The sequence below is a fragment of the Sparus aurata genome, chromosome 20, assembly GCF_900880675.1.
Source record: "Sparus aurata chromosome 20, fSpaAur1.1, whole genome shotgun sequence".
In the NCBI taxonomy this organism is placed as follows: Eukaryota; Metazoa; Chordata; class Actinopteri; order Spariformes; family Sparidae; genus Sparus; species Sparus aurata.
In genome coordinates this window covers 21,764,800-21,775,081 of record NC_044206.1, presented here as the reverse complement: position 1 = coordinate 21,775,081, position 10,282 = coordinate 21,764,800, and the positions used below count along the sequence as shown (strand labels likewise).

The window sequence follows — 10,282 nt, the reverse complement described above, 5'->3', positions numbered from 1 at the left end:
TAACTCCTAATTTAGCGGCTCAGTTGCATTGTGGGTAATGTAGGCGGCAGCTTTGCTCTAACATGCACTCTTATATCAAACTTGGACACATTATTGAAACAAATGATCAAAATCGATACAGCAGAACCAGAAACATCACCTGCTTTATGCCTCGTATTCTTCTTCGTTTTCCTAACCTGGCGTCTAAATTACCCACAATGCAATTAAGCCACCGAGTGACATCACTGGAGGCAGTTCATCAGGTTACTCTTCACAACACACTTCAAATATGTATTTTATACATATATATACATATATAATTATACAAATATAATTTTTGTAGAGTTAGTCAATCCAGTAGCCTACAAGTTCAAGGTGCTTGTACTTGACTTGAATGTTTTTCATTTTGTGCAACTTTATGCTTCCACTTCACTACATCTCATTGGAACAGACCATCTTTTATACACTTCCTATCCAGTGAAAGTTCTCTTCTTAAACTATATAAACTGTTTAAAACCCTGTCGGGTTAGCTGGAATCTGAGATCATTGCATGTAATTTAAGTTTTGTTATAGCTGTACAGATTTTAAGACTCTACAAGGAAACAGATAACTTCCTTCTTAAACTGTTTCTAGTAATAACCTCAGACTTCCTCGACTCATCACCATTCAGTGTCTGGATCCACAACATACAGTTGAAGTTAAATTCCACTAGTAGTGGATCATTTATTCAAGTCTGGCCTCGATGTCCTAAAAGATGACCTTCTCTTTATCTTTATCTTTTTGGCAGAAACAGGCCAGAAACAGGCAAAACAGCATTTTTTATTTATTTATTTTTTTGCCTTTAATGCCTCCTTCACAGGTTAACCCAGCCGAAATACGCAAGACAACATGTGCACACGGTATTGATCTTCATCAGAGGTGTCCACACTTTTTCTCTGTCCTGCTACCTCCTGCTCATGTTGCCTGCTGTGCTCTGATTAGAACATTTAATTCATAATTAGGGACCCTACTCATTTAAAGGAATTTTACCTCATAAAAACAATATGAAACAGGATTTATATTCTCATTTTCAATTTTTCCCATTCACCAGTAACATCTGGTGAGCCAAATAAAACCTATAAAGATTGAATTTAAATAGAATATATAACAAAACACTCTGTTAATGCTCGTTATGTAAAAAATCTTAATCTGCAATCCTTCACAATCGTACTTAACTAAAGTACCAGAGTAAATATACGTTCTTACATTCTACACAATGACGTTGGGACACAGTTAAGCTTCCAAAACACTTTTATTTTTCATCTTCTATGCCTCCCAAAATGAGAAGCTCACAAACAACATTTCCTTGGTGAGTTTAAACAAGGCAGTGACACACGTACTGTAGCTCACTGTATGTGTATAGCATCAGATGAACATTGCCTTTACCTGCACCAGTCTAAAAAACACTGAGATGGATCAGATCAGACCTCTACATGTAAAAAGATTCATGAGCTGGCTCGATTCTCTAAAACACGACAGCGTACGACAGCGTTAAATACAGCCATTTCCTTCATTCACAGAGAGAAATAAAATTGAAAAATAAAAAATAATGACCGTGAGCTCAAGGACAGGAAAGAAAATGTGACCTACCTTATATATTAACCCTTCGTTTAATACTCTAACCATAATATAAATGAACGCAGGCCGTAATATCTCATGCTTTATTTACATTCAAAGATGAGGCTGTGAGTGGAGACAGTGCACGTTTAAAAGGACAGTCTGTCCACACCGCTGCAGGCATGCACTGCTGCTCTAACAGAGGTGGATGCAGCGCAACGGGGTGACTTTGACTTGAGCATCACAGAGCCGTCACCAGGGGAACCAGCCATTTCCATGCTAACCAGTGCCATGGAGATCCTGCAGCTGCTCTTTGATGCAAGTGAGTGGTGACAACACATGGAGACGGGGACGAGGTGGAGGAGAGGGGAGACCTTGGAGACTTTGTCAAGGTGGAGGCTCCGAACAGCTCCTTTCACGCTACATCCATCCACCCTGTACGGCGTGTGTGGAGCCTGCGCTGAGAACACACGTCTGCTTAAGTTACTGAACTCTGATCTTATATCAGTGCCGTCTACAGTTACTATAAAATGATTAAATGAAGAGATAAAATATAAATTTTCTGTAATATTTTTCTTCTTGTTCCTGAAGTTAAATCTTTGATCTTCACTTTGTAGAAAGATTTTTACGCAGAGTTTAAGACGGTTTTCACAAGTGTAACATGCCCATTGTTTTAAGAGGCGGGGCCTATGAGCATGATTTGTGACATCACGCATATTTTGGAAGCCAATATTCAGCTGAAGCAAGCGTGTGTCGTGGAAATTTGCAGCCTCCAGGTCACAAACACACACACTGAGAACTGACTTTACAGAAGTCCAGATGCTGAATTTATGAAATGAAGAATTTTTGCATGTTCATATTCTGGAATTTCTCATGAGGAGGGGGAGTAGGAGCCATTTTAAGAATTTCAATGTGGTAATTATACTAACACTCTTCCATATAGGTCACTATGTCAGACACACATTCTCTAGAAATCTCTAAAAATTACAGCAATTTTGTGATTATTTCTTGATTATTGGTTTCCTCTGTACTCTGAAAATACTGATTTTTTTTTTGTTTTTTTACAGATAAATGCAGCCACCAACAGCCAAAAGTGACGTCTTTAAATTGGCGTTTTAGTCTGACCAACACTCCAAGATACAAATACAAAGCACAGGCTGTCATATATGGAAAAGAAATGCAGCAAATCTTCAATTTGAGAAGCCAAAAGCAGCAAAGATGGATTGATTATGGCAACAGCTGCAAATAATGACCTTGAGAAACTGGATGAACTCAATGTGCTGAGGAAGATCATTTGATACGATCAAAAGCTCCAGAACGTTGAACTTTGTAATGAGACTGTTTTTGTTTGATGTCAGCATTTGTGATAGATGATATCCGTAGCAGGGAGGTGTAAAAAGTCGACATTGTGGAAATCAAATGGTTATAACGTCCACAGTAAGATATCCTTCAGTGATGTAAAGTATCATCATCAGTAGCTGTTTTGGGGTCTGTGTCTCCCCTAAGTGCGGAATACTAAGAAATGTAAGAATTTAAATTAAAATCTAAGAAGTGCTTTCATATTTATGCAGTGTTTGGATTTATCTGATGTAGCTGAATATTTAAGAATGATTGAAAACTGAAAAAATGTCACTCTGGCTGCTCTTGGACACTTTGGCCACATTACTACCAGCAGAGTAAAAACACTATAAATAAATACAGAGTAAGGTCACGTTATATAACCGGTATAAGATGTCAAATATGGCAACAATGTCCACGTTAACTTTGCTTTTTTCTGTTTTTTTAAAACCTCCAGACTGGAATGTGATATCAGTGAAAGGACAGAAATGTTGACAAGAGAAGCAGACACAGATGATTTCTGTTAACGATTAATCGTTTGGTCAAGACAATGTCAGAGAGTTGTTTGACTCAAAACAGAAAGATAGTTTCAGTTTTACTTTCACTTACGACAAAGACAAATAAAACAGGGGAATTCTCATAATTAAGGGGCTGGAACTGAAACTATTTGGCATTTTTGCTTGAAATTCTAGTAAACTTGAAAGATTTTAGCTGCAGATTAACTTCCTGTCGGACGATTGATCAATTAATTGATTAATCGACTCTTATCTGCAGGCAGAACGTGATTGAGAGGCAGACAACCAATGATTTCCATTATCTATCAATCATTTTGTCAAGAGAACTTCAGAAAGTTGTGAAAACGGCGATTATAAACTTTGCACTGATGCGTCCGACTCTCAAAGAGGACAAAGAAATTCTCATAATTAAAGAGCTGGAAGTAAAAAGTTGTTTGTCTTTGTCGCTGTCAGATGACTAAACGATTAATCAGTTTTAAACTGCAGGCAGAATGTGATCCAGAGGCGGTCACTGTGATATGCTTCAGCCTGAATATGAAATCATCCGTTAACAACATTAAGTGAAGTGATGCTGGATGGCGGACGAGGCTCCTCCGAACAGTCAACAGCATGCACACGCCAACATTCACGTACGGCAAGTACGACGGACGGACGCGTAAAAACACTCGAACAGACTCGACGTCCACAGTTAATACAAACACCTGTCGTCTCATTTTTAGCCCTGCAACACCCATCAACCCCCCCCGACCTCCGTCAGGCGAGTGGGCGACGCCATGCATATTCACCGCAGGTGTGATTATGGCTGAAAAAAAAAACTGACAGCTCTCCCTGCTGGTCGGACGCTGGCACTGCAGCTGCTCAAGGTGTCGTTTTTAAAAAGCCTGAGTAGAAAATGGCTATACATCGAGAACGCTGTGAGGTGTATATGGCTACTGAAATCAAACCCAAACGCCACGTGGATCCAAACCAGTCCGGCCACACCTTTTCCTTCTTACTTTCCTTCTTTCTTTCTTTTTTGTTTTTTACATTCCTCACCTTTTTCATGCAACAGAATCAACCCTGACCCCCTTTTAAAATCATGCTAGTAGCGAACCATGCGCTGTCTTTGGATACGTCCCGCTTCAAAATCCTCACACGCTTTTTTTTTTTCGTTTTTTCGCCAAGAACAACCCTTTACGATCACTTACTAATCTCTGATAGGTACATAGGCTTTTACTATAATACTCATATTGTGCTGAATTATTACCACCATGTAAGAAAAAAAAGAAAGAAAAAGAAAACAACACATGATTATCGCGTAGCGCTTTTTGGGACTCACAAGAAGAGAACTTTGAGTGTACCTTAATGCATCTTCACAATAGCGTGTTGGATATATTGTAAATATACTGTCATGTATCCTACAATATAAGCTGACGGTGCGTTATATACAACATATCCTGGATGTTTACAAAGAGCATGGGTAACATATTTTCCTTTTACATTTTTCAATATCATAGTTCATCGTACACTTGACATACACAGGTGGGATACATCAACAAACGACTGTAAAATACTGTAAAAATATTGAAAAAACAAGAACATTCAGGGTCTGCCTGGTGAGTGTTAAAATAGGGCTTATAAATGAAGAGGCTATAAGTACAGACAGATTACACATGTTGGCTAACATGGCACCGGCATGAGGAGAAGGACTAAATGAGCCCTCAGTGTAGTAAAAGGCCTAAAAGAAGCTGTGCTGGATGCAGGCATGCGGATCACTGGAGAAAAACAACGTTCGGCCAAGAAATAGAAAGAGAACAGAAGCACACCACGGACAGAAGCAAAGCAACCGGGAGAAAGATCGCCTGTTCAAGTAGAGCAACAGAAAATACTCTTGATGAGGAACTTCTACTGACGGTGTCGCCATCAGCGACTTCGTGTAAAGAGGAGAGACGAGCTGCTCCGAGCTGCACCACCTCATCGCCGTCGTACGCCGCAGCCACGCCCTTGTGCACAGTCCCTAAGACTCAACTTCAGTGAAATACGAACAGGAGCTAAAAGCTGTGATGTCCGGCCCCGGTGTGGAACGTGAACACGCCGCGGCGACGTGGCAAAAAAAGGAGCTGGAATGCAACGGCTCCGAAAACACCCTGCGATGTTTGACGAGTCCAGCGGCTGTTACAGCGCTTCAAATCAGAGAGATGGCAGCGAGTCAACTGAAATCAACTCATCAGTCGTCTAAAATGTGATGTCTTTAAAATGCGTTTGGTCCCAAAACTGAGTGAAAGGTCAAGAAAAAAGGTGGGAGAACGAGGCCGGAGAGGTGCCTTGAAAGAACAAAAGGGGAGTAAAGGAAAGGATGCTGGATGTACGTCCCTGTCCGGTGCCCGGGTCAATGTGAGCACCCTCTTTATCTCCGTGCACAGTTCAGTCTGCTGCTGCACCCAGCGCACGTTCTCAAAGACACCTCGTCTCTGCAGACCTGTGACCTCCCAGCCGATCCTCCCACCTCCTGCACCAACATCCTTGCTGGTGTTTCCCAGCCCTCCTCTGGTAGACGAGAAGATTGGGGTGCCGGGTAGGGCGTCATGGTTTGGGGGAGGGCGTGGGGGGAGACCCTCACCCCTGCTCCCCCGTCAAGCGGAGCTCCTAACCCTCCTGGATCTCAAATAAAAACCTCTGCAGGGAGACAGCCTGCCGCTGGCAGTGCAACGCTGTGCCGCTCCCGGCGCCCCCGCCCCGTCTCACTTCTTGACGGCCTGCCGGTAGCTGTGTCTCTGGCCTTCCTGTCGAGGCTTGCTGCTGCTGCAGGCGCTGGCTTTGCTGCTGTTGCCTCCGTCCCTGGCGCTGCTGGCCTGGCTGATCTGGCTGGCCTGGCTGCTGTCCTGCAGCGTGGGGCTGGAGTGAGCCCTCTGCAGCCCGTTGTCCTCCAGGAGCTGAGACTCAAACACAGACAGGTCTTCCTCGCCGCTACGGATTTTAGCTCGCAGCAGCATGACGTAGGTCCCGTACCGCGTTTTCTGTGAAGGTGTGTAAGAGAGACAGACGGGAGACAGTTGAGAGAGCTGCAGCCCTGTAATAATGATTTCATGCTTGACTGACTTTCCCATTTATTTCCTCCTCTGGGTCCAGCTCACCTCAAACTCCAGGTACTCGTCTCGCTGGCGGTACTCCTCCAGCTCTCGCCCTTTGACCTTGCGGTCAGGAGGGTAGGAGCGCAGCTCGGCCAGCTCGGTGGAGAGAGCTCTGAATCGAGCTTCGTGGGATCTGACCTGCTCCTCCTGTGAAGCACAAGGTCAACACAGACATCATGAGGGAGAGGAAGGAAATAAATAAATAAATAAGCACCTGCCTTCTTTCGTTTACAGTTTTTAAAACGTTTTCCTCTGACTGGATTATTGACTCCCACCTGTGCACCTGCTCCCCATCAGCTCCCAACACATCCATCCTCCACTTTCTCTCTGTTCCCAAACAGATTGTCTAATGTGCTTCCTGCCTTCGTGACTACGTTTACATGCACAACAATATTTGTATTACATTTCTGTTTGTAAGGATGAACACGCTTTTATATATTATGAAAGACCTTGGTATCAACAAATTTTTTTGCTAATGTTACTTATTAAATTTGAGCCCCGGGCTGCAACACCGTAAATATGTTTCTGCTTTCATCTCACAGCCGATCGACACGAGGAATGAAACGACTGCAATCAGAGCCGCTCGTGTCCACTAGTCATATATTACATTTGTGTTACATGGAGTGTTGATTCATGAAGATTGTATTCTAATTAGTCAGCCCTTATGTGATGAAAAATGACGTGTCTGCCCGTTTTGAAAATGGCTCTTGAGAACGGATCGCTATTTTAACGTTGACAGATTTCTAGCGCCGTGCCGTGATGAACTTCACAGGATGCAGGACTTGATTCAGACCAACTCCACCCCCCTCTAGGACGAACCGTACCTCAGAGAGTTTTGACATCGTCCCCGGCAGCAGCGGCCGGCTGAACTTCTTCTGGGAGCCGATGGCTGCCGGGAAGGGAGGAGCCGAGAACATGGCGGACACCGTGTTGATCCGTGTGATCCAGGACTGCATCTGCTCGGCGTTCCTGCGTTGGATAATGCACGCCCACACATGGAAACAAACACACATGAGTGATTACACGTACAGTAGGCACACGCACGCACACCATCAGCTCCTCTGTGCATCAGCACATGGCTAAACATCAAAGGAGTAATTATCAGAAAACGCAGCCTCGCTGTTGACAAAGAAATTATTTTGGAGCCAATTAACGCGGGAGAGAAAAGGGCCTGTTTTACACTAACAGACCCATTAGGGGCCCATGAGAAATATCAGATTGAATCAGACAGCCTCGCTTTAATCCCCGAGGAGCCAGCGAGAGAGAGAGGAAGCGAGGCAGAGAGACAACGAGGAGAGAGACGGAGCGAGGAGAGGGGTACAGTATCTGGGACAAATGCAAGCTGCAACTGGAGCACAGAGCCGGTCCTCCGGGGGCCTGAAACATGTGGCCACTCATGTGCCACTTCCCTGATAACACACACACACACGCACACACCTCCACCTCCACCTCCACCCTCACTCTACACCCTGTTCAACATGTGTGTGCGTGTGTGTGTGTGTCTGCAGCATTGATCCGTGCGCTGCCAGCGTGTGTCCTGCACACCGCGACACATGTGCACAGCTGCATGTTGTCAGCACAGGACGGACGCTCAGCTGTTTGATAAGCCAGGCACAGCTACAGTACATGGCCATAAGTGTGTGGACAGCAGAGAATCACACCCACATGTGCGATCGGCAAACAGATGTTGAACCAGCTGCAGAGGTTTGCTTCCAGTTTGTGAGGTCAACACAGATGTTGGGTGGTCCGGTCCGGCTCTGGGAGGCGTTGGATGGTGTTGATGTCAGGGATCAGTGCAGTTTACTTACTTTGAGATTTAATTTTAGCTCAGTTTTAGTTAGCTTTCAGTGTGTTTAGTTTCTGGTTCTCAGAGATGTTTAGTTGTACTTTTTTCTTTATTTATGTCAAGTTTTAGGGTAAATACCAGCCATGACATCATTGTGTTTTCACTGTGAGTCTGTGTGAGCAACGGTAACTACCACAGAATTACAGTTTTTAGCATTTTACCAGGTGTTTATCTATCTGTTTTTGTCAGAATGATAGCCTCGAAACACTCTAGATACAGTCAAAAACTTTACATGTGCGTAGTTGAGATTAAAATGAAGGCAGAGTTTGAAGACTGGCGCGGTCCGAGCGAAGTGTCCGGAAGTAGGGAGTGTGTTAAAGTGTGTTAACATGCTGGGTTAACATCGCTTTTCTCCAGCGAGCTCATTTCTCAAACTACGTGCAAATTGGGGTAGTGGATTAGAGAAGCCTGCTTTCAGAACTAAAGAAAACAGATTTCTTGGCCATGTATTCAGGTAACCTGGTTTCTGATCTGCCCTTTAGAAGACGGCAGAGATGTGGTGACACGCTGCGATGCATCCTTCATCGTTCAGCCCGAAAGAGAACTAATAAGAGTTTCTTTTTTTTCTTTTTTTTTTTTTTTACCAGCGAGCGTTTGACTACTTCTTTTTTTCTGCGAGGAACAGTGCGGCTTCGTCTGTCTCCAGAATAAGGTCAACTGATGTGTTGCATGTGCACAGATCAACATTTACACGCTTACTTCGGCGCACGTTAACACACTGACTGTACGCTGTAGCCAAAAAGCACACAAATATGGTCGAGGACAGGGGTGTCCACATACTTCTGACCACATGCCGTCGTTCGAACAGAGACTTTGCGTCAGAAAAAGAAACTCGCCTCGAGCAGTGAGCGTGCAAAGTCAAGATAAGGTTCCACCTCTGCTGGGTGTGATTACAGTTTTGTTTTTTAACACTGGATCGGGTTTGAATTTGACGGTCTCCGCGCACCGGACGGGTTTAAATCTCACTGAGGGACACTGAAAAGGACTCACGGTGCCTGGAAGAGATAGACCCTCCAGTCGGCCGTCCGCAGGTAGAAGACGTTGGGCCTCTTGCTGTAGTCTGACGCCTTCATGGCCAGAGAGTGGTGGATGGACACGGCGTTCTTCAGGTCCTCCTCAGAGAGCTGTTTATCGGGCCGGTATTCCCCCTGACACGACAGGTAGAGAGAAGAAACTGATCAACACCAAGTCGTCTAATAACTTACTTTGATGCAGGGACTGTTTCAGCCTCACACCAAACTCACTGACACTTTTTAGACACGTGAACAGGATGCGAGCTGCTTGATGTACAGCATTTTTTGTGGATTACGTGTAAAAGCAGCGGCGCACAAAGAACATTTTGTTTGGTTTCTCGGGAGATAACCGCCGCGGAAGATCAAGATTCACCTTCTGTTACAAACGTGTCGCTGCGATGAAAGTAAAACAGGATGTTTATGGAGATGCAGTCATCTGTTATCTTAAAGGTTGAATAATGAATATCAAGTAGAAGCTGTTACAAATTGCTCCTCGCTGCCGTTTTTTTCTTTTTAAACTTAAAGTGTAAAAAAAAAAAAAGAAACTTACTTTTTGCAGATAGAGAATGAGCCCTTTGAGGATGGCGTAGAAGGTTTTCCAGCCTCGCTTCCCTCTCGGCGCTGCATGGAGGAGAAACATGGACACAGATCAAGTTTTCCACTATTATTCTGTCGTTCTCGTGTCGTGTTTTGACGTGATAAACGACACTTTAGGGCGCGTTAATCTGAGAATGCATCCTGGGAATATTTATTTTTATTTTTTAAGTAAACTGCCTGGTAGGAATAATGTCTTTTTCAAAATAAGGGCATGTAAACGTAGTTCCCAAACTAGCTTTCAGCACCCTACCTGTCGTTAGAAATAGAAAATATATCCTAAATAACTAT

At 43.9% G+C, this 10,282-nt stretch overlaps 1 protein-coding gene across 3 annotated transcripts in view; it reads right to left on the bottom strand.

Moving 5' to 3' along the window:
- Nucleotides 1-1,251: 1,251 nt before the first annotated feature.
- Nucleotides 1,252-10,282, bottom strand: part of LOC115570944 (PH and SEC7 domain-containing protein 1-like) — an 80,073-nt gene continuing 71,042 nt past the window's right edge. For all 3 annotated transcript variants that reach the window (XM_030399786.1, XM_030399785.1, XM_030399787.1), the window contains 5 exons: nucleotides 9,948-10,018; nucleotides 9,375-9,532; nucleotides 7,363-7,507; nucleotides 6,542-6,685; nucleotides 1,252-6,424 (listed from right to left, as the gene is read on the bottom strand). In XM_030399786.1, the coding sequence (XP_030255646.1) occupies nucleotides 6,149-6,424; nucleotides 6,542-6,685; nucleotides 7,363-7,507; nucleotides 9,375-9,532; nucleotides 9,948-10,018 (794 nt within the window). In that variant the 3' untranslated portion in view covers nucleotides 1,252-6,148. The remainder of the gene's footprint in view (nucleotides 6,425-6,541; nucleotides 6,686-7,362; nucleotides 7,508-9,374; nucleotides 9,533-9,947; nucleotides 10,019-10,282) is intronic.